General features: G+C 44.9%; 1 protein-coding gene across 3 annotated transcripts; it reads left to right on the forward strand.

Moving 5' to 3' along the window:
- Positions 1–68: 68 nt before the first annotated feature.
- On the forward strand, positions 69–24,080 carry TRAF5 (TNF receptor associated factor 5). 3 transcript variants are annotated; one of them, XM_035322275.1, is made up of 12 exons: positions 69–97; positions 12,496–12,641; positions 13,172–13,391; positions 15,129–15,186; positions 16,470–16,571; positions 17,407–17,571; positions 17,888–17,965; positions 18,341–18,415; positions 18,683–18,775; positions 19,421–19,561; positions 20,074–20,242; positions 20,747–24,080. In XM_035322275.1, exons 3-12 carry the CDS (start codon positions 13,177–13,179, stop codon positions 21,322–21,324), a joined length of 1,674 nt encoding a protein of 557 aa, XP_035178166.1. In that variant the 5' UTR covers positions 69–97; positions 12,496–12,641; positions 13,172–13,176; the 3' UTR covers positions 21,325–24,080. The 3 variants fall into 3 exon arrangements, with proteins under 3 accessions (XP_035178166.1, XP_035178168.1, XP_035178167.1); XM_035322277.1 differs by having other exon boundaries at positions 19,421–19,549; XM_035322276.1 differs by lacking the exon at positions 69–97 and adding an exon at positions 5,870–5,892.
- The last annotated feature ends 38 nt before the right edge of the window (positions 24,081–24,118 follow it).

A 24,118-nucleotide genomic window follows, 5' to 3' on the forward strand; every position in this document is an offset into this window, starting at 1 on the left:
GGCCCCGCCGCTCGCTCCCTCCCGGCCCGGGGGCGTCTCCCGGTGCCCCCGGCCCCGGCTCCGGCCCCGGCCCGGCGGGCAGCGAGCTCCGGGGCAGGTGCGGCGGGGCCGGGAGGCACCGGGAGACGCCCCCGGGCCGGGAGGGAGCGAGCGGCGGGGCCCAGCAGGTGCCGCGGCCGCCGAGGGGAGGGGGCGGCGAGCGGGGAGCGGGACTGGGAGGTTTGGGGGGATTTGGGGCGATTTGGGGGCCGGTCCCCTGCCGGTAACCGGGACGGGAAGCCTGCGGGCGAGGCTTGGGTGCGGGAAGGCTGGGCTCGGAGCCCCGGGGTCTGCTGCGGCAGTGCTGGGGTCAGGGGGGAAATGGGGAGCCCGTGCTGCTGCCCAGTGCCTTGGCGTGCTTGTCTCCTCCCGGCCCCCCGCTACCTCCAGGAGCGGGTTCCCTCAGAACTGGTGTCTGGTAACTGCGGGGTGGCCGGCAGGCTGCGGCAGCACGCTAGGATAGCGGGGTGTGTTGGGGTCAGGCCTGCTGGGGCTGGCGGCGGTGAGGCAGCAGCGGGTGTTTTAGAGCAGCCCCAGCCGACCTGGCTCGGCTCACGTGCTGAGCACAAGGCTCTGGTGCTCACCTGGCCCTGCATCGCGCCTCATGTTGGCCCCGCCGGCTGCGTTGTGTTGGTGCCTTTTATCTTCGCCCGAGTTGCAGTGCTCGGCTGTTATGCAGAGCCTGACACCCCTGGAGGAGCTTCCTTCGCTGCCAGCTTTATCATCTCGTGCGCTGCTGTCACGGGGAGAAGCACTCGTCAGGGCCAGGAGCACGGCGTGCGAGCACAGAGCGGCCTGCCGCTCACATCGGGGCAGAGGCAGAGGGGCCCTCCAGCTCTCCACAGCTCCCCAGAAGCCAGTTGTTTGCAGCTGCTTGGCAAAGGAGATGTGAGGTAGAATGGATGACTGACATCCCTCCACAACACCTGCCCTGGCAGTACGTGCATGCTTAGCTATATGGCAGTTAAGGAGCGGAGCCTGGTGTCGTCGTCTGGCTGGAGGTGGTGGTGGAGCATGGGGAGGGAGGCTGGGCTTTGAGAGCCTGGAGAGGAGAACAGGCTTTGAAAGTTGGGGTTTTGGTGCAGTGGAGAAGTGAGAGGTGGTGTGGTTGTAGCTGTGGCTTACAAAAACGATCCCTGAATCATAGAGGATGGATAAATAAGAAGTACAGATCACGTTACGGGAGAACCAGGTATCTGGAAAGCAGGAGGAGGATGAGAGCATGGACAAGTCTTTTATGTGTGTAAGTAGACAAGAAATATTCTGTCATATGTAGACACGAAGCAGAAAAAGTTGGTGAGACACTGTGGAGATCTAATGCTTTAAGCTGAGAGAGAGAGGTGAAGGTTATGAACCCAAGAGTAACCCAGGCTGGTTGTGCCAAACGCAGGGGCCGTGGGGAAGGCAGTGGATTGCTTCCGAGCTGGCCATCATCCCCAGCACAGATGCTGGAGGAGAGGCCCAGAGCTGAGCTTCTGCAGGAAGATGGTCTGCAGCGGTACCGTGAACTTGCGAGCAGTTGGCAGGAAGCTTTGGCTGAAGAGGTGTTAACTGCCTGGAGAGAGTTAAAGTCAGGAAGGAAGAAAGAAGAGATTGTGGCACTCGCTGACACTGCGTAGGTCATGGGAAGATACACCAAAGTAGTAATTACGGAGTTTAGAGAGCATGAGAAATAACATCCAGGAGAGAACAAGATTTTAAAGGTAGGAAGCTGTTGTTGGAGACACCGACAAAAGGAATTTCAAATGAATTCAAAGAACAGAAGCCAGACAGCTCATTATTTCACCCACATGCTTGCTAAACAGTCTCCTGAAGACAGGAGCATAATTTTTGCGTAGCCATCAAAAGCAGAGAGCTGCAGTCCAGGTCAGGAGCTACAGGTCACGTCACAGAATCACAGAATAGTTTGGTTGGATGGAACCTTAAAGTCCATCTACTTCCAACCCCCTGCCATGGGCATGGCACCTCCCACAGACCAGGCTGCCCAAAGCCCCATCCAGCCTGGCCTTGAGCACCTCCAGTGATGGGGCATCCACAGCTTCTCTGGGCAGCCTATGCAGTGCCTCACCATGCTCTGAGTGAAGAATTTCTTCCTTACCCCTAATCTGAATCTCCCCTATTTTAGTTTAAAGCCATTCCCCGTTGTTCTATCACTGCACCCCCTGACCAAGAGTCCCTCCCCAGCTTTCCTGCAGCCCCCTTTAGGTACAGGAAGGCTGCTGTAGGGTGTCCCTGGCGCCTTCTCTTCTCCAGGCTGAACAACCCCAACTCCCTCAGCCTGTCTTCAGAGGAGAGGTGTTCCAGCCTCTGATCAGCCTCATGGCCCTCTTCTGGACTCATTCCAATACACCCATGTCCTTCTTGTGCTGGGGGCCCCAGAGCTGACCATAGGGGTCCAGGTGGGGTCTCATGAGAGCAGAGCAGAGGTGGATGATCATCTCCCTCACCCTGCTGGCCATGCTACTTTAGAAGGATACTGTTGGCTTTCTGGGCTGCAAGCACACGTTGCTGGCTCGTGTTGAGTTTTTCATCAAACAGCATCCCCAAGTCCTTCTCGCCAGAGCTGCCCTGTATCTTCTTGTCACCCAGCCTGTATTATTCTTGGGATTGCCCAGACCCAGGTGCAGGACTTGGCCTTGTTGACCAGCATGTTGTTCACACAGCCCCACCTCTCAGGCCTGCCCAGGTCCCTCTGGATGGCATCCCTTCCCTCCTGTGAGTCAAACGCGCCTCACAGCTCGGTGTCGTCAGCAAACCCGCTGAGGGTGCACTCGGTCCCACTGTCCATGTCACTGACAAAGCAATTTAATAGTCCCAGTCCCAGATAGGGCAGGAACTTCTCATTTTGTGCCCAGTATTGTTTGGATAACTGCAAAATGGCTTCAGTGTGCAGCTACAGACGTGTTGGGTGCTTGATCTCCCTGGCTTTGTTCGTGTCCTTTCTTTAAGCTAACCCCTAGGCCTTTATCTTCATCGATTCTTTTTTTCTGACCCTTTGATTATAGAGATAGAGGTGATTTATCTTCAATACGTAGTTGGCTATGGAGAGAGCATTTCTTTCTCCGGCACTCCAGGGAGTCTGTATGAATTTGTTGGGCTCCTAATCTTCTTGATAGGTGCAGTGATAGGGGTATTTTCTTTCACCTTGTAGGCATCCCATTCTCTGCAGTGCTTAGCGGCCTGCCAGGAGCAGCACGCTGACACATCCAGTGCCCCCTTGGGCCTGTGCCCTGATCTGCAGTGACAGTGTCAGAACCTCGTTTTGCTTTCTGGTCCTTTTCTTCCCAAGTTTCCTGGCTCGTGACCATGAAGAGTTAATGCTCACGCTGTTAGTCGGCCCACTCTTGTCTGCACTGGGTTGGGTTGTACATGCAGTTGTTCCACCTTCTTCCCTCAGCCCAGGAAAGAGGCTAACCTCTTTACCCTGGTGCGCAGCACTGCTTGGGAGGGTAAGGAAACTTGAGTCATGCATATTGTTAATAAAGACGTAGCAAAAATTTCCATAGTCTCCACGGCTCAGTCTTGCAGCAAATAAATAAGTGTGTGAGAAACTGTCTGCACCCTAAACCACAGTGGTTTTGATACGGGACTGCCCGGAGTGCTTTAGAGATAAGCGTATTTGTCCTTGTGTGGGGAACTCTCAAAGCTAGTTGATGTTTGTAGTGCATTGACATCTGCATACCATGTTCTCTGTGCTGCTGTGTCCATACTTTGTGGAAGGTAATATTGAAATGCAAAAGCTGATTATTGTTATTTCGCAAAGCCAACTAGTGACGAAACAAGCCTCAAGGAGAGGAGCAATCTGCAAAGTAGTTTTGCCCAAAGTAGTCGCTGTGAGGTCTTATCATTGCTAAGCCCGTGCAGTTTTCAGCCTCATCTGCTCAGAGGCTGTGTTATCAGTTTCTGACACAGAGTTTCTGCCCTAAGCCAACCATGAATCCATGCACTTGAAACTGGAACGTGCTCCTTACTGAATATGAAAGCAAAATCAGAGGTTTCATTTCTTAACATCCTAGAGGCAGCAGGTATCAGTGGTCACCAGAACACATATTCAATGGCAGACATTATGCAAGGCTACTGGGCCCTATCTGTGAAGAAAACTTGTCTGTTTCTTTGTCATTGACATTAAACCTTGTGTCAGGGCAGTTTTTCCCTGAGGAATTACCAACGTTGACCTTGGTGATGCATGAGGCACACCTTAAGGTCGCTAAAAATGCAGCAATGCTGTTTAGTAAAGTAAAGCTAAATGTATAATAAAGCTAAAACTTATATATATATATATATATATATTATAATTATATATATAATAAAGCTAAAACTGGTGCCAACAGCAAGAGCGGGGCTGGGTGCTGCCCTGAGTGTGTTAGCATCCTTATGTGGCAGCTCACCTGATAACGGGCTGTGCGAGAGCACCACCCCATCTCTGCCTCTGTAAACCTCCAGCATGTCATGTTTGATCTCATCAGGACTTCTTAAGAACGTGTCCTTTCCCCTTTCCTGTTTTTAAGAAAAGACAATGGTGACAATCTCCACTGTCATCACTTCCCCAACAGCAAGTTCATGGGGTCACTGCTGCCATTTGGCTTCTGACATTTGTGATTTCCCTATCAGTGAGCTAAGAAATGTGTATCTGTATGTCATCAGATGCATGCATGTATCTGAGCAAAATCCACTGGGCTCGTGAATGCCTGCAGCTGTGGTAAAAGAAGTCTTTAACCCCTGGAAGTAGTGAGCGTTTGAGAAGTGGGTGGCCTGCCAAAATCTCCTGTGTCCTGGAGAACTTAGCAGGATTTGATTTTGTCCTGGTAATTCGGATAGCTAAACCACCACACAAGTTTATTCAGATTTCTGTATGCGTGCTGATTAAGTCACTCATTAAGACCAAGTCAGACAGTTGTGTGCTTGGAGAATTAAAACAAGACTCCTGTGCCTTGAACAGGTGCTGATGGCCACAGTGACTGAACGGTGTGCGCCCTGCCCTCGTGGTGGGGAAGGAGAGGTAACGTTAAAAGCTTCTTGGGCCTAGGCATGCAAAACGTGTGGTGGCCTATAATTTGTTAGGAAAAGTGAGGACTTCGCTTTGGTTTTGACAAACTTCAAGAAAAAAAATGTTAATCATCTTGCTCTCCATCCCTTATTGTTGCCTCATGTCAGTACTTTTTGCTTGTTTATGTTATTCCCACATCTTTGTTTCTTTCCCCTCATTCCTAAATTCCCTTCTGTCCTTTCACTTACCATCATCCCGCCATGCGTGCTTGCACTTGCTGATGCTCCTTGCTGGTTCCTCCTGCCTCGGTCAGTCCTCAGTGCTGCACTTAGCACTGGAGGAAGTCAAGGGGTGCCCACGAACAAGACTGGACCATCGCCTGCTACTCATCTGCAGAGTGAAATTGTTTAAAATGAAGATCCTGCTCCTACTCAACTTCTCCATTTGGGGTTTTCCCCAAAGCTTCCCAGAAGCAGATGGCGCTTCCTGGAGCTGCGCTCACTGCGTTAGGCTCTCTGCAGCACTGCCTCCCGACAACACCGGTGGGACTGGGGGGTGCATCCTCCACGGCTGCTGGTTTCCAGGAGAGTCCCTGTGAGAGTTGTTTCGCTCTCCTAATCTCAGCCTGCAGAGGTTGTGCCTAGCCAGCAGCTTGACCAAGGACGAAATGATGCCTTCTGTTTTATAAAGCTTAAACACAGAAGAGGGCTTAGGCTATGTCTCAAAATGCATCTTGGATCAGTTTAATTGATCACATAAAGAAGAAGCATGCCTTCAAATAGATGCCTTTCACTTTGCCAGCATTGTATTGACCTCAGCGATGACGTGGCTGTTCCAGGGCTTCAGGGAAGGTTCAGGAAAACGTGGTAAGCTGAAATGCCTCCTGGGAGGGGAGATAGTGATTGAACCAGGTTCGAAATGCTCTGGGAGCAAGCTTAATCTAAGGGAAAAGGCTAAGGAGAGTATGTGTGGCGCTTGCTACGAGACAGAATGGAAGCTTTCTTTGGAATACCCGTATTTTAAATAACAGGTGTGCTAAAATGTTTTGCTTTTATAGAAAATAAGATACTTTGTGGGGGCAAGTAGTTGTTATCACTTTGCTTAGTTAGGGGCTTACCTAACTGACCAGGCCAAGGCCCAGTACTCAAGCTGATGGCTTTCTTTGTTAACATACCAAATAAATTAAAAGAAGAGAACAGAAAGCCAGCGGAGGGGCTAGAGATGGAGCCTGTGGCACTGCGGGAGGGGAAGTGTGGCTTGGTCGGGGGAAAGGAGGGTGACGTACACAGTCTGTGGAGGTGAAGGCTGCCGGGAATACTCTGTGCAATTAAATTCAGGCTATGAAATAATTAGGATGTATGGCCGCTTTAGTTATTGCAAATCCAAATATAAACATTTATTTTCATAAAATTAGTTTTTATCTCAGTTGGAAAGTTCAGTTTAAATGTAAAACATCCATGCAGCCTTGAGCGTAAGTTCCTGTAAATAGCTCCGTGTTCGAGCTGGTGGAGTTTCCTCGGCTTCCTGCAGCAAGCAGATCCACCTGTGCCCACAAGGGCTGCTTGTGTAGGAATTTGTAGGGCTGGACCTTCATCCTGAAGTGATTCCTGCTGACCATTTGTCTTTCCTTTCATCACATCGCTCACCGCTTTCGTGACAGTGATGCTATCAATGTGAAGACTCCTCTGTATCTTGGGCAAAAGCTGTGAGAAAAGTTCTTGGTAACCTTATGCTACTCCAAATAGAAAATTATGCAGTCACTACATCAACGCTGCAAGGAAAAATACTTTTCAATGGCTTGCTTCTGTCCTAGCACCTCTGAAACAGTTTTAGCCGTGATCTTTTCAAAGCTACACCAGGGGATTTCCACTCCCTTGCTGTTTTAAAATGCTCGTACTGTTGTTTTAACCACAAAGCTCAGGCTCGTGCGCACTCTCTCTCTTTCTCTCTCTCTGTCTCTCTCTCGTTTTCTCCCCATTGAGGATCAGCTACAGTTTCCAGGTACAGTCCTACCAAAACACGTCTTGTTAATGAGGGCAAGAATTTAATACTGTTATAACCTTTTGTCATCCTTAAGTGGCTCTTCAGGTACTAGCTGGTGCAGGGGGATGTGTGAGTGCTGCGTGGCTGCATTAGAAGGCTTCAGACTCTGAAAGGTCTCAGGAACGGCGCTCACCCGCCACACCGGCACTGTTGCGCTGGCTGCCGGGCTGTAAGAGCAGTGAGACGTGCTGGCTGCTTTCCTGCATGAATTTCTGCTGGTGCTTGGGAAGACGGTAAAACATCCATGTGTTAATGCAGAAGTGAATGTGAAATGAAAGAATTGCTCGGTTCTGTGGCACAGTGGTCTGGTAGAGAACAACCTATACAGTATTTTCTTGAGGACCATCAGGGTTTACTGGCTTGAAATGCAGCCATTGAAAAAAAAAAAGAAGTGTGTTGTGTTTTGGTTTGTTTTAATATCTAGGTTATAGGGTAGTTTCATTGATTTCTTCTTCTTTTTAATGACTCTTGAACACGACCTCCAGCAGTGTTAGGAAGAACATTAATTTCCAGCTGTGAATGAAATTATTTTAAGACAAAAGTCCATATTGCTGCAACATAACATCGTGTTGGTTAGATGTAGAGAGGTTTATTGATGATATAAAATTAATGAATGAGTGATTAGGAAATTCAGGGAAAATAGCAAATAAGCAGCCTGGCTGTAAAATCAAAGATACTTCAGCACCCGATATGGTTTGTTAGTTGTATGAGTGTATTTTTTAATTTTTAAAGTGCTATCTGTGTTGTAATCTATGCCTTAAAAATAATGAAGTCAAGTGTTTGTTTGTTTGTTTGTTTGTTTTTGTAATGCTTTGGGATTTACTGTAATGCTTAAGGAAACCATACTGCCTTACTCCACTTAGTGAAAATTTCCCTTTGGAGATTAGCAAATTGATGCTTGCTTAGTAAAGTTTTATTGCGCTTTCAGAATAAGGTAATACTGGAATTTGAATGGGATAGCATTGTCTATATATGGATGAAAACAAATTTGATTCTGCTGCCCTCTGCAGCAACATGCTCTATGGGGTCATAGGCATGTATCCGATAGGAAATGATTGCTGTTAGAAGTACCCTTTTGTGGATACCAGTTGGTCACTGCACTGTGATTTTTAAGTAATTAGGAGAATAGCAGCATAGCTTTTGGGGTTGATTTGCTGCCAGGTGAAGAAGGAGTTAGCCCTGCTTATCAGTGGTAAGTCTGTGCTGGATCCTTTTCCTCTGTGACATGAGGGCTGAGAGGCCACAAGAGGTGCACCCAGGCTCCTTCTCCCCTGCAGGGACTCTGCAAGTGCATTTTGTCATCAGTGGTCAAGATACTGTAACTCTTCCTGGGTTAGGAGGGACAAGGATGATCCAGCAGTGATGTCAGGTGGCATCATCTACTTTTCTTTCTATGGTTCAATATATTCTACTGTATCTTCAATCAGTATGTATTTGAAATGTGAGCAGACATTAATGGTACTCCTTTAGCAGACTTCTACCTGTTCAGATGTGTATGTTAAAGAGTTGGGGCATATCTTTGTTGTTCCCAAAATGCACTGTTTTTGTGGAGAAACCTTCTATTACTAGTAAGTCATATAACGTTGTTATTTTAATTCAAAAGTACAGGAGGCAGCTAATCTACCTAGTTGATAAGGCAGCTTGGAGAGGGTATGGTCCCCTCCATCATATTTCTGTTTGTCAGCTCCCAATGAAGTAAATTGATCTTAGACCTCTAACGTGTATTGATTTTTACAAAACTTTCCCTGTCATGTCTAAGGCAGGCTTCCAGTTGTGATAAGCTATACAAGGTAGATTATCTTCAGAGGGAGGGACAGGGCATCCTCTAAGGCCTGTCCCTAGCAAGCATCTTGGAGCAAAGGAATAGTGCTGAACCAAAGCTAGGGTGTAGGAATACAGGTATATAACTTATTTTCATGCCCTGTTACATGTATTTCATGGAAGCATGATAGGTAAGGAAGTGATCTCAGAGTATTTTACTGAGCAGTACCCCTGGAGAATAGCTGAGCATTATCCTCCCTTACACAGTGAACCCAACTGCGACTGTGCTCTCAGCTGGTAGCATCTCTTATTTGCTAGCCAGCAGGACTAAGCATCCTGTTTTCTTGTCCAAGTGTAATGACCAAACCTGTAATAACAACTCACATACTTGCCCTTCTATGTCTACAAGGCACGATGGCATTTGGTGCCTGTGCCTAGGGTCTACAAGTCTGGACATTTCAGTGCAACAGCCAGCTGTGGTGGCTGATGTGCTCGTAGCTCATGTGGCAATGCAATAACCTCTCTTGGGAACTTAGATTCACATGAGAGAAAACAGGAAAAACATACTTTCTTAAAAAAGAACTACCACATTATAGGGGCATTTTTCTCTGTGTGCAGTAAGTACGTGGCTAAAAAATATGTTAATCTCTCAGTGACAGTTCAATATCAGTGCTGCACACTGTGTCTTCTCCTTTCTGACTGCTGGTGACGTGGACAGGCAGCATCACTACTGGGGGGAACTGCTTTAATGTGTGTTTAGAAATGTTAATATAATGGCCATGTGATAGAAAGTCATGCCCATGTTGATTTTTCTTGTTTTGTTCTGCCTGTGTCTTACTCCATTTCTGAACAGCAAGATATGCCAAGTGTGGACTATTTTTCCAGAAGTGTTTGGGCTTTGTCTGGTGTTAAAACTGGCAGTTAAAACTGGATAGCCCCCAGTGAAGAAACTGTATTTGTGTTACGAAATTTCTTCACCTTGGATTATTTCCAGTGAGATGAAAGCATCTGCATGCAACACAGTTATATATAAAAGTTGTTCCAGAAGTGTTTTACATATTCTGCTGTCAGTGTAGGTAGGGCTGGGATGCTGAAACGACATGGGGGCATGGCAGCGAGCTCTTTGTGCTGTACTGCCATTCAGCTCCCACCCTTTGGTACCTCTTTGCAGGGCTTGGGCTTAGCTTCTGATTCAAACTGCTTCCCTCATGTGAGGTCAAAGTTAATTCTGTTAATCTTGTTGTATAGAAATCCAATTCTGACATATAGGTTTTCAGTGCCTATAGATTGTTTCATTTTCTGGGGTGCTTCTGCAGTGGGGTCTCTCTGCATCTTTGTCGTGCGCGGCTGCTGCAAGAGCATCGCCATGCGGCACAGGCCCACCAGCACTGTGTATTTTCAAACGACATTGCACTTCACACACACACCAGAAAAACTCGCCACATATGCAAAGAGAGGATGCCTTTGCTTTGTTCGTGGCCGTGAGCAGGCAGAAGTGAAAGCACACCTCAGCTCCAGCGTGGGCCGGGCACTGGCGCAAGCAGGAAGTTGATTCAGTCAACCAGCGGCAGGCGCACACTCACAAAATGTGCTTTTTCCCCCAATGGTTTCCCACTGGTTTCAGCTCAAAGAGAACAGGCGCAGGCTGGGAGGGGAAGCAAGGCTCCTAGGCCAGCCCAGAGCCGCTGTGGTGGCGGTGGGGATGCGTCATGGCAAGCGTTGGCTGGCGGCAGGTCTGTCACCCAGGCATCACCTCAGCCTTCCTCGGGGTTCACCTAGCCCAGTGGGCCTGGCTTCCACATGTGGCAAAAAGTGCCCCTGTTCTGAGTTATGCCCAACATCTCTCAGTTCCAGCCCTGTGGAAGAGCTGACCTGGGGCTGAAGGATTGTGCTAGGAAATGGCAGGAAGACACTGGGCCATCAAGGGGCTGAGGCTGCCTTGGGGTCCTTAACGGAGCCAATGCATTTCGTATGGCCTGTTCTCTCACAAAATGTTCTATCACATGCCCCACATGGTCCATTTGTTTCACAAAAGTGCCCCACCTGGCTTGTTTCCTCACAAAAGTGCCCCATGTGGCCTGTTGCCTCACAAAAACACCTCCTTTGGCCTGTTTCCTCACAAAAATGGCCACCAACCCTACAGCAGTCATAAAACAGCTGGTGGCGACAGTAAATGTCCTAAGTTGTCTGGGTGTGGATGGGTCTTGGGGTAGACCCTTTAAGGCAAAAGTTGATAATGGTAGATTTTGTGTGTGTATGTGCTTTTTACATAGTGTAGCATCAACTTGATAAATCCATAACACTGGGTGATGTGAGTCCTGGAGAGTGCTAAGACCGGGTGTTACTTCAGTGGGAAGGGGCATTTGTAAGCAGGAGGCAGGAAATATGTTTTGGGGTTCCCACTGAGCAGTGGGTTCATAGGAGATTTGCCTGCAGGTGGCTCATGCTGCACAGGTCACCGTGGCCACTGCTCACCTGCTATGAAAGCCCTCTGCTGCTGGGCTGAGACACGAGGCTGTTAAGCCCTTTGGGCTTCCTCTTTGGGTTCCCACTGGGCACGAGGAAAATCAAATCACTCCTTAGTAAGCACCAGAGGAATAGAAACCCTGTTTTCAGAGGAGGAAGGGTCAGATTACATGATCAGTGGTGCCTGACAAGCCTGACATCCAGTCCTGCAGGCTGGTGGGTGGGCGCCCCACTGAGCCTACAAGGAGATTCAGCTCTCTACCTGCAGGATTTCTTTGCCCAGAGTGGGATTTCGAAGCAGCGAAGAAAATGCACATTGCTTTATGAGCCCCAGGAGATGCTTGAGCTCCATGCTGCACTGTGCTCATCACTGCTTTCTTAGGCCAGCAGCCCACAGCTGAACGTGGCGTGCCAGTGCATCAGCACTTGGCGTGCTGCCTCATGCCAGCTGTGGGGTTGCTGATGGTGACGTGCCAGCCCTGCTTCCCCCGCTAAAGCAGCATGTATCCGCGGTGACCTTGCGGGAGCTGAGTCAGACCTCTCGGGGTGGTGCTGCTGCCAGTAAAAGTGACTCGGGTGACTGACAGGGAGGGTGATGTGCCCGCAGGCAAGAAGCCTGCTGAAGTGCGGCCACAAAATCAAGCACCTCCCCGTGAAGTATCCTGATAGCCAAAGATCTGTCACAGGGTGCCTCAGAGTTCATGCAAATAAAAAGCTTCTGCATGGCTATAACCCTACAGGCAGTGCTTTAGATGGAGGGTAAGTGTTTTAATTGCCTCATCGTAATGCCTGTTCATAGTGAGTTTTGTGCTGTCAGGAACGAAGTACAGAAACACAAGCTGAAGAGCAAACTCTTGAGTTATGTCTTTTATTTAAGAGGAGGTGGTTGTGGCAGGCGCTGCGTGTTTATACACATCCTGTGAGTATAAATGTCTTCTGAATGCGGAGCTGCAAGAAATGAAAACCTGAGCAGCTCTAGGTCTTGGGCTACTTGCAAAAAAGTACTGTGAGAGTGAAGGACCAGCAGCAAGCATTGAGGTTTGTGACTGTTAGAGCTGGAAACAAATGTTGCTGTTTTTCCTATTAGAAAACTAACATAGCATTCATCTGTTGTCTGTGAGCTTTTATACATTGAGTGAAAAACCTATATCACGTTTCTGATTGCAATCTTACTTTTTTTTTCCCATCACATTGTGCAGGCAGGATTAATATAGCCAAGAACGTGCACGTAATTAAGTAAATTTTTGAAAAAAATAGGAGTATAGCCTACTGCTATGAGTGATCAACTGGGAAAAGAAAGATGTCAAGTTAAGAGGCTTTGACACCAGTAACACCTAAACTGAAGGTAAAATCTTGCTCTTTTTTTTTTTTTTTTTTTTTTTTTTGAAGCTCCTTGCCATGAATCACAAAGCTGTCTTCTGCTTTGCACCAGCACAATGAATTTGGAATACCACGTGGGAGGGCTTTATGTTAAGTGTAGACTTTCCTGGCAAACATTAAGGTCACGACTTGGCCCCTGCTTTCCCCGACCGAACCTCTGACTGTTTTAATTTTTTTTTTGAGACTATCAGCTGCTGCAAAAAGATTAAGGAATTAAGGATTATTTTTACTCTGTTCTGGGGAATAGTTTTCAGATTGTGAAGCTTCTTACAAAGTGTGGTTTAGTGCTTGTCATGTAAACATCGTCTTGTGGTCCTCTGAGCCTTGAGTTGTTCTTCTGTAGTCGATGCCCCATTTCCCTCTGAAATCTGTTGGACCTTTCTGCAAATGAAAACCTTCAGACAGTTGGCAGTCTGCTGTAAGCTGTAGCTGAGGTGACGTGACCGACTGTGAGCATTTAACAGGATTCTTCCTGCATCTGGTTTTTCAGTGCAGCTTCCATGGCCTGTGACGAACTCACTGGTCTCTCAGGCATCTTCACACGCCAGAACTCCGCCAGTGCTGTTTCTCTGGACTTCGAACCTGATGCTGATTACAAGTTTGTGGAAACCTTAGAGGACCGGTACAAGTGTGCCTACTGCCACCTAGTCCTTCACAATCCCCACCAGACAGGATGTGGGCACCGATTTTGCCAGCAGTGCATTCTTGCTTTGCGGTTAGTACAGACTCCTTCTGTATCTACATGCTCCCCGTCCTCCTGTTCTGAACAGAAGTCAGCACCTTTCATAAATCAACAGTAAATACCACAATAATAGTAATCGTCTGCTAATACGTAGGAGTCAGTGGAAACTGTTGAATTTAATGACTGCACACTCAGTCTTTTAAAGGTATCGTTAACAACCTTACCTGGTGCTGGTAAGGAATATGGAATTGCTTTGGTAACTGCATGGAAGACAGCATAAGAAAATATTTTATGTAAACTTAAACATTATTAAGAGAGACACTGTTTATGTCTAGGTCTGCCTTTCTATTATTGTACTATTCAGGTGAATTTCTTTTTGCATTATTTCACATTATTGGTTGGTACTGGTGGTTAGATTAAGGTTGGTTTCATTTGCTTCCCTCTAACTTCTTTAAAGAGGACTGGGGTGTGCTATGTTGGATTTTGTATTTCTTGCATTGGTTTTTAAAATAGAGTAGAATAGCTCATTTGGAAGGGACCTTCAAATACCATCAAGTCCAAATGCCTGGCCACCTCAGGGCTGCCCAAAAGTTAAAGCATGTTACTGAGGGCATTGCCCTGCTGCCTCTTAAACACTGAGAGGCGTGGGGCATCAACCACCTCTCTAGCAAGCCTGTCCCAGTGTCTGACCACCTTGAGGGTAAATAAATGTTTCCCCATGCCCAGTCTGACCCTCCCCAGCCCAGCTCCATGCCGTTCCTGTGCATCCTGCCATTGCTACCCAGGAGCAGAGCCCGGCACCTCCCTTTGTGCTTCCCTGCCTTGGGAAGCTGCGGAGAGCAGCGAGGCTGCCCCTCAGCCTCCTCTTCCCCAGACCAGACAGCCCATGGCCTGCATCACGCTGTCCAGGCACAGCACCCAACCTTATCCTGCACTGAGCTTTGTGCTGTCAGTGATCGCCCAGGGCTCCAACCTATCCAGATCCCCTGCAAGGCCTCTCGTCCCTCCAGGGAGCCAGCAGCACCTCCCAGTTGAGCACCATCAGCCAGCCAGCTGAGGACACATTCCGTTGCTGCACCCAGACCATTGGCAGCAACATTGAACGGGTCTGGCCCTGGAGTCAAGCCCTGGGGAGCACCGCTGGCAACCATCCCACAGCCAGCCACAGCCCCAGTCACAGTTAAACACTTCTGCCTTTTCCTCATCCTTACTTGTTAGGTGACCACCTTCTTCAAGTACCAGTCCATGTAGCAAGGCTGTTTTCGCTTGTATTCTGTACTACCTGGCACTTGTGCAAAAGCCCAACCGTTTTTCTGAACACTGAAGGTATGCCTGGTTTAGCATTCTGTTCTGGAGCTAGTCAATTAACAGGACCAGGTGTGTATTTCTTGGATAGTTTAACAAACTAGAACATTAGTGATTTCACAAACTAAGTATTGCTTTGGTATAAAGCATCTTCTGTGATGCTTTGTAAGAAACGTTTCAACAGGTGGAATGAAATCTTGCAATAAGAGATACTGAAATTCAGACTTCAAGGTGTGGCTGACCATTTAAAAGGCTTCATGAAAATGAAGGAGGGAAATCCTCCCTTTCACCCTTTGCCATATTGAAATTCAGCCATTCACATTATGTGAATATTCTGCCTTGCCACTGAGGCATCTACTTGCCACTGAGGCATCGACTTCTGCCAGAGTCAGATTGTAGCATAGCCTCATTTTGTAAAATAAATCAAATTTTCTTTGGGTTAATGCAACTTTTCTTTTAATCTAGAGAATTGAATGCAGTACCCACCTGCCCTGTCGACAAAGAAACAATAAAAATGCACGAGGTAAGTGGCTGTAGTTGCAGTTGCTTCAGCAGTGACCACCTGCAAGGAAAAAGCAAGACAGATGAGAACTAGGTGGATCTGAGTCTTTTAGTCGTCAGGGGAAAACTAGTTTTTGTAGTACGAAACAATGCTGAATGTAACTGTATGTTCACTGATGTTCTCTCAGAAAGGAAATTGGGATGTACAGTTAAAGCTTCATTTTACACCTCGTGTTCTGAACTTATTTTGTTTCTGTCCTCTGTATTCCAGTAAACTGTCAAATAGTTTCACAGTGTTTTAAATCTTCTCTAGTCTTTGGATGTTTTTATAGTGGAGTTTTATATTTTATAGAGAGAGTTTATTGGCTTACTTTTTTATCCCCAGACTTGCTGGGGGATCTTTTTTATTTAATTGTCTTTGATTTTTGACTTGGTTCTAGTTTGCTGCATTGACTATTTCAGTAGTATCTAATTAACCCAGCAGACTTAATTTGCTTTTTGGTAACTTCTTAGAAGAAAAGACAAGTTCATATTTCTTATTTTGTAACCTATTGAATATTTGTAATGGATACATTTGTTCTTATTTATATGCCAAAGCTTGAAAGTATGCTACATACTTGATCCTGCCAAAATGAATTTCCCAGAGAAATCAAGTGTTTCCTTCCCCTCTCTCTCTCCTACTCCTCAGATGAAATTGTAATCAGACTGTCCGTGTAATAGTCGTTTTTCACTCCCTATCTTCTACCCTGTGGAAATCTTAATGACAGTAACAGAAGTCAGAGCAGCTGTATAATGCTCTGTATAGGTAGATCTCTAAATAAGACTGAAAGTTTGCTCTGGGAGCTTACTTTGTTTCTGCTTACACAACTGGGAGCAGTGCTGTTTCTAAGAGCCTATAGATGGGATGTCTGAACATCGTCGCCATCCCAAAGGTGCTCTGCACTGCTGGAACAGTACACAGAGCTGGCGTGGTCTTCGGGGCCTGTAGCTCTGCACTGGTTTTGTAGCTCCTGATCCTGCAGGCTGAGAGGTGGATTGGCACCCGTGGAATAACTACATGGGGGAAAAACACTATGTCTACCAGAAAATTCACAGTATATGTTTTAGTTTGTGGTTTTGATGGTATTTTCAATAAGAATTATGAAGAACCATTCTCACAGTTATGGAGTCTACACTTGGGTGCTTGAAAGATTTGTTGCAGGTTTTTTTCGACATGGACTTTTATCTGTTACCAAGATCTGTTTTTTATATTTTTTATAACATCCCATATAACTGTATGTGAAGACTGGTTTAACTCCTTTGCAGGTATTCAAAGACAACTGTTGTAAAAGAGAAGTTCTGAACTTGCATGTGTTCTGCAAAAACTTTCCTGACTGCAATTCAAAAATAATTCTGGGGAGATATCAGGTGAGTTTGCTCAATCAAATTTTGAAGCCTTTGATTTTCATGCAAATTTTGTGTATTATAAGATAAATTTCTGTATTGTCTTTAGATTTCATAGTTTTTGTAGCAATGTGGTTTAAGTGCATAGACTATGACTTAATATTTGTTACAGCGAATAGCTAAGCTTAAAATATTATGGCTGTAAGCTTATTCCAGCTTTGCTTTGTTTGTTTAATAAGAACCATTTGCTTTATGTAGCTCTGAATGCATCTATCATTTTGCAAGTTCAGGAGGATCACAGTGAGTGAGGGATTCTATGTAATAGTGAGAAAACAATAACATGGGAATTTAAATATCATAAAAATAGCAAGGATAACTCACATCAGAATGTCTGTGCAGTGTGATGCGTCACCAGGAAGGGAGACACAAAAGAGATTAGAGGGTTGGTGCTCAGTGTAACCTCCCTGCCATGCTGTTAAGCAGGGCCTGAGGCCAGGGAAATCCCAGAGCCATGACAGCAAGCCACACTGCTCCAGCTATCCAAGACTCCTTGAGGCTCAGAGATCACTTTAGTATATCCATAGTGTCTATACATAATTTCTGCACACTTAGGCAGAATGTGATGGTTGATTCAGAAAAACTTGCCAAGATGTACTGGCCATTTTGATCTTTTTGAATGAAAAGTGTAAATCAAATACAGGACTAAATTTTCACGTTTGCTGTAGTTCTAAGTTCACACTAGGAAGGTGTACATGTACTTATATTTGTTACCAGACTGCCAAATATTTCTGTGTGTCTGTCGGACAGCTGGAGGTACGATGAAACACACCGGGCTTTAATTCGCTGTTATGTGTTGCAGGAGCACCTTCAGCAGTGTTTGTTTGAAAGCCTGCAGTGCACTAACGATGGATGTTGTGATCAAATCCTCCGGAAAGATTTGAAAGATCACTTGAGTCAGCACTGTAAATTTCGAGAAGAAATGTGTCAGTACTGTAATAAATATGTGATGTTAATTAACATAAAGGTAAGGTTACAAAACATTCCCTGGAGTCCATAGCAAATGTTTTACCTCTTAATAGTTCTGAGTAAAAGGTTTCTAGCATGGCAGTGGGGTTTTACAACTCATGAAGCAAAATTTGGCTGAGTAGCTGAAGGAGAAAGCATAATAAATTTGCTTTAAATGATACCAATTACTGTTGCTCTCTTAGGAACAGCAATGTGATATGGGGCTTGTACATGCATGTTTATGATTACTTTTTGCATGCCAAATTATTAGCTTCCCTTATGTATACTACTTTACAAAAATGCAAACTGTTGTGTTGTTTCTCTTTTTTCCCCAGAATCACGAGAAAGATGACTGTCCTGATTATCCTGTGCCTTGTCTCCAAAACTGCTCACAAATAATTCTGAAAAAGGAGGTACTAGTAGTTCTTTCACATACTGTGATTCAGCAAATTGCACACTTCTATGAAAATTGAAACTTGCATCAAAGACGCAAGCATTGGCTTGCACCAATAGATGTTCATCACTCCAAGTATTTTCTTTGTTTGGTCCTGTAAGTGATATGTGTCCCACCTGACAAATGAGGAATTTGGTCATGGCAAAGCACCGGTTTTTAGCAGTACGGGAGAATACCAGGCTCACTTATTGACTCTGAATATTCATTTTCCTTTTTATGTGATCAGTCATTATAATGGCCTTCATTCACCCTTTATGCAAGTATTCAGATTTTATCAGTGCAATAAGTATTTTAATATTTATTTTATTACAAGCCTTTTTGTTACTATATACAGATTGAAAAGCATCACACTGTGTGTCCTGAGACTGAAGTGGACTGCCCGTATAAGCAGTATGGCTGTCTTATAAAGGTACTGTTTTATAAGTCTTTGCTTGCTTTGGGGCTCCAAACCAATCAGAATAACTAATCAAAATAACCATTTTTTGTACTTTCACAACTATTTCTAGTCTTGGCTAAGATGCTACCACAGAGAACCAGTACTGCAGTTCCCTGACTTCCAAAGCACAGAGGGGATGTTTTAAATGCTTGTGTCAATGTATTTTTTACCCACCAGCTTCACAAATCTGTGCATCTGATTATTCACTTATTCTTTCACTTCTCCCCCTGCCTCACTCAGGTTAAAAGAGGGAAACTTGCGGAACATGAAAATGGTGCCCTGAGGGAACACATGCTGCAGATTTTAGACAAGAACTCTAGATTGGAAGAACAGGTAAGTCATATTTAATGAGCATTCTTCAACAGTTCTTGGCTGCTTGGAGGATGATATGAGATTTTGCATTTATTGCCTATTTTAGCTCAACTACACTTTAAAAGACTGTTTTTATTGTCTTTGCACACCTCAGAAGTCAGAATAAGCTCTTCTAGTGAAGTCAGGCAATTAGATGGAAACCTCTTTGTGCTCAGGCACGTATATTCTCCAGCAGGCACAAGGGGAGGCTCATTGCCATCACTCATCTCATTTGCCTCTCAGCCTCTTCTTACAGTTGCCTCAAGGTTTGTGGATAGAGCATTTTAAGGTTACAGAGACCAGTCAGACTGCTTTGAAAAGGAGCCCTTAGATGCCCAAGTTGTCCCTTCTGTAGAGGAAGTACAGAGCAGTGCAGAGCCTCCTGCCTAAATCCACATTAACACAGTGGCTTAAACATCTTGCTTTGTAAGCTGGGCAGCAGCTAGTCCGGTTTAAGATTCAGGGATGTTCAGTACTTGCCAGAGCAAGTTTGAATTATCTAACTAAGCTAAAGATTTTGCATTGTAAACTTTTCTACTTTTTCCTGTACTATCACATGTGTTTTAATGCAATCATTGGGTGTTTTGGTGTGCCTGGAGTTTTTAGTCTCTCTGTTTCTGTCTGTAGATATCTGACCTGTACAAGAGCCTGGAATCTAAAGAGATTAAAATCCAGCAGCTAGCAGAGGCTGTTAAAAAGTGTGAGAAAGAATTCAGGCAGTTTACCCAACTGTTTGGTAAAAATAGCAACTTGATGGTAAGCACACAGGTGAGACATTGATTTTACCTTTTTGGCCAATTGCTTTCTTGCATCCTGAAATATGTTTATCCAGTTGTCATTAATAGCAAGACAATAACAAATACCGTTTCCCAGACATTTCACAAGGCCTTTTTGGTTTGTTGTTGCTGTTGTTTTTTACAGTACAATATTGTCTTCTCCTTTCAACCAATAAAGAAGTCTGGATATCTGATCTCAGCAAAAACACTGAATAAATCCCCATGGCTAGATCATAGTAAATAGGAAGGTGTAAATTTGAATAAGTAGTTGAATGAAGTAGTGCAGTGTCAATGGATCTGAACGAGGAATGGCTTCTCAGTCAGTAAATGCCAGAAGAGGGAGCATTTGGATATGTTCCTAAGGCAGCAGACTACTTCTGATTGTGCATTGTAGCTGGTATTGCTGACATGTTGAAGGCTTCTTTATTTCAAATGGAATGGCTGATTTTATGAATGTCTCTTGTCTCTACTTCCAACCCTCTTCCAATGGCATTAACTGGGAAGGCTCTTGCCAGTCACCTGGATAAGTCTGCACGTCTGGAATCCCAGGTGAAACAGTTAATACAGATGGCAAACCAGCAGCAAAGTAAATTAGACTTGCGACCCCTGTTTGACACAATTGAAAATGTAAAACAGAAGATTGCCCTTATGGAGACATACGATCAGCGCTTAGGTATGTTGGGACTTCTGTCTCTTTTCTGCATAGGTTTGGGATTTTTGCTGGTGTTGTGGTGGCTAAGTAGAGGCTCTGGTACTGCAGTCAGTCAGTTGTGACTCTTAGGCAGAAAGAACTTTCTAATTCTTGCTTTCTAAGACCAACCTGTGGTAGCGTGTGCTACATCCTCCCACCTTCCCCTACTTCACAGTGTCACCACAGGGCCCAGCTCCTGAATTCCTGAGGCACTGGGTTTGGTGAGGATGGAGCACTGTGATGTTAGCAGTGGCAGTGTCTGTCATCAAACATTAAAGCTGGCTTGCAGTCATGTTTCACCTTGTTCAATTACCAGCTGCAATTACAATAATAATAATTTTAAAAAGTCAACAGCTGCAGTGCTGTTAGCAATAGTTAACAGTCTCTCCTCAGTATTGTTCTTACGTAGTCAGCTCCAGTCTGGTCACTCTTTGTATCCAGTGTTCTGACGCTTTTATTTTACTGAATATTTCATTTTTTTTCCAGTTGTTCTGGAAAGCCAGTCCAGCAAACATGATCTCCAAATCAATATTCACAAAGCACAGCTCAATAAAAATGAAGAACGATTCAAGCTTTTGGAAGGCACGTGCTACAGTGGGAAATTAATTTGGAAAATCACGGACTACAAGATGAAGAAAAAAGAAGCAGTGGAAGGCCGTGTGCTCTCTATATTCAGCCAGCCTTTTTACACCAGCCGCTGTGGGTACAGGTTATGTGCAAGAGCGTATCTGAATGGGGATGGCTCAGGCAAGGGAACACACGTCTCACTCTACTTTGTAGTCATGAGAGGCGAGTTTGACTCACTGTTACCTTGGCCTTTCAAGCAAAAAGTTACGCTTATGCTGTTGGACCAAAGTGGGAAAAAAAATCACATTGTGGAAATCTTTAGAGCTGACCCCAATAGCAGCAGCTTCAAAAGGCCAGATGGAGAAATGAATATTGCCTCTGGATGTCCACGCTTTGTGCCGCACACAGTTCTGGAGAACACAAAGAATACCTATGTTAGAGATGACACTCTGTTCTTGAAAGTAGTCGTGGATTTAACTGATCTGGAGGAATTGTGAAAAAAGCACCCAATCAGTATGACTGCTTTAATTATTAAGAAATGCTTTCTTTGTGACTACCAGTCATGCAATAGTGAATTGCCACTAGTCGAGCTACTGATACGTTTTGAGGCTTTTGGACTACGTGACAGATAATGAATTGCCAAAGCGTCAGCCTTTTCTTTTTTAACTTTTTTTTTCAGGGCTGCAGTTTCAAGGCAGCTGTAAGTCCAGTGTGATGTGAACATGCATTCACTCCAGTGTTTCAACCTGGCTTAGCGCAGGCTGGGTGTGAATGCTTGGCTCACATCACAAAACTGGTGTTCTGAGATGAAAATCATCCTGTAAAACCCTGTGGAGCCCAAGCAGGCCTGTGGGCTCCTGCCACTCTCACACAGTGCACAAGTGCATTGCACTTGGCTGAAATGGAAACATTTCAACATTAGCTCATTTGAATCAGTGTATTATGATCACTTAATCTCCTGGATTTTTGAAGCAGTGAGAAATGGCTTCAGCCAAACATTTGTCAGGGATCTTGCATCCCTTCTTTGTTTCCATTTTCCTTCAAGGAAGCCCCAAGGAAGATGCCAATGCCTCTTACTTTTCTAGCCTGATATTTCAACTATATAGGAGATCAGAACAGCTTTGTTAATGTCTTTTCCATTCCTGCCTAGTGCCTTGGGACTGATTTCCATTGGTGATCAACATCCACAGTCCCCACCTGAAGTCAAAAGAAGCCGTATGTGCTTCTCACCTCTCAGGATATGGCCATAAGTGAGGTACTCAGCCAGCCTGCCACCTTTTGGATGCACTGCCAAGGGGGGGACAAATTTCTCATTTTTGCTTCTTCAGCTGTGCAAAAGAGATGCTTTCTGGCCTACCAGCTCTACAGAAGGCAGGAATAGCTTTGGATATCTGTTTGGGAAAAAGCCCACATACCATGCATCGTTCCCCTCTGCTAGAAATTTGGATGTTCGGGAATGAAGGGGGAAGTGGATTAGGGAATGAGGTTTGGGAGTAAGGTTGCTGTAGGAACACAGTTCTCACAGGTGGTAGTGCAGCTCTAGCATTTGTTGAAAGGAGAGAGAGCTGCTGAGCAATAACTGCTAGCTGTGAAGTACTTCTGAAGATCTTCATTTTTATCCCAAGTTCCTGCCATATTGCAAGGGAACGTGTGCAATGTATGTCATTTATTGGAGACACACTAAAAATGCCAAGATCAGGCACCAGAAACCAAGTAACGAAGTGTTCATGTGCCTTTTTGTAGCCTTTTAGGTGCTTGTAAGAGAGATGTAATTTTGCACACTTGGTCATTTTGTTGTTAGAAGTGACAGAATTTAGTATCCCTCATCTCTTATAGATCAGGTAGCAAAGCACTGAAACGCTATCCTTTGCTCCTACAGTCCAGTGGCAGAACAAAGCTGAAGCTTTTGAAAAGGATAATATGAAATCATGCTGGGTTTAGAGTAAGACTAAACTAGGCAGGATAAAAATCAAAATGGGGCACAGACTGCAAGGTATAAGGTAGAAAATTCAAGAGGGCAAATGTGGCAAAATCAAAAATGCCTTTTCTGTGCAGAATATTAATACCTACTGAAATAATGTGATTTGGGATTGACAGAAAGATGAAAGCAAAATACTGTATTTTATACTTGGAAGCTCAATGCTAGGCATTTACTTTTCCACACAGTTTCTAAGATGTAATTCAGACTGACATTTTTTCAAATTTGAGGGGTAGAAGAGGAAAAACCTTAGTTATTTGTATGTCCTGGTAAGATAGCACACACGGAAACTTTGATTTCATTTAGATGCTCTTTTTGCTGAACAATGTCAGTACACGCTGGGCCACTGTTGAGGTTTTCAGTGTTCCCAGACAGATGATGAGGGTCAGATTTTATTCTTTTGTACCACCGTGACTGACTTTTACAGTCCTTTTTGTCCATACAGCAGAGAAAATTAGTCCTTATGCCCTTAACACTTTGTTACAGAAAGAGTAAACTTGTTTTTAAGATGTTGTGGCATTCTAGGACATCAATTCTGAGCCTCTGATGTGGACTTCATGTTGATTGTTAATTTAATATTTGTCATGTAACTTCCAAAGTGGCACAGCTTGCCTAATAACCACAGACGGAAACATGTCAGCCGCATTTCCTAGGACTCTCCAGTACGTGAAGTGTAAAATTAAGAAAGTGACAAAGAACTTGGAGAACTGAGGCAAGAGGGAAAGGATGCCATCTGTATCTGGGCAAACTACCAACCCCCTCTGCCTCCACCACCCCGAGCGTAAAATGGGGATAATAATACTTGCAGAAGTGTTAGGACTGTTTAAATGTTTGTGAAGAATTTTGAGCATGAAAAGAGCTAAGTATTATTAAAGCTCCATTTCTAATTGTTAGAATTGGTGATGGTGTAGTGATGTGGATAAGTGTTTAGTGTGTCGCTGGACAGAGTTTGAAAGCATGTTCGGTTGTACAAAGTTCATACTGCAATCTCTCTACTTACCAGTAGGTTTTATTTTTTGTCATGAATATTCCTTTAAAAAAATTGAAGCACAAACAATTCATCCTGGGTGATGGAAACATCCCTTTTGAAATACTGCCTGTTTTATAATGAATTAGTTGAGAAAAACAATCTTTTTAAAGACAACCTTATTTAAATCGGTTCATTTTGTTACAGTAGGTGAGAGTTGTACGTTTAAGATTTTCAGCGATTTTTACTACTTGTACACTGGATTTTAAATTTCATCCCATTCCCAATAAAGAAAAGAAACAATGTTGTGTGAGTATTCGGGAAGAATTTTGATGTTGTGTGGGGA

Source organism: Oxyura jamaicensis, chromosome 3, assembly GCF_011077185.1.
Source record: "Oxyura jamaicensis isolate SHBP4307 breed ruddy duck chromosome 3, BPBGC_Ojam_1.0, whole genome shotgun sequence".
Lineage (NCBI taxonomy): Eukaryota > Metazoa > Chordata > Aves > Anseriformes > Anatidae > Oxyura > Oxyura jamaicensis.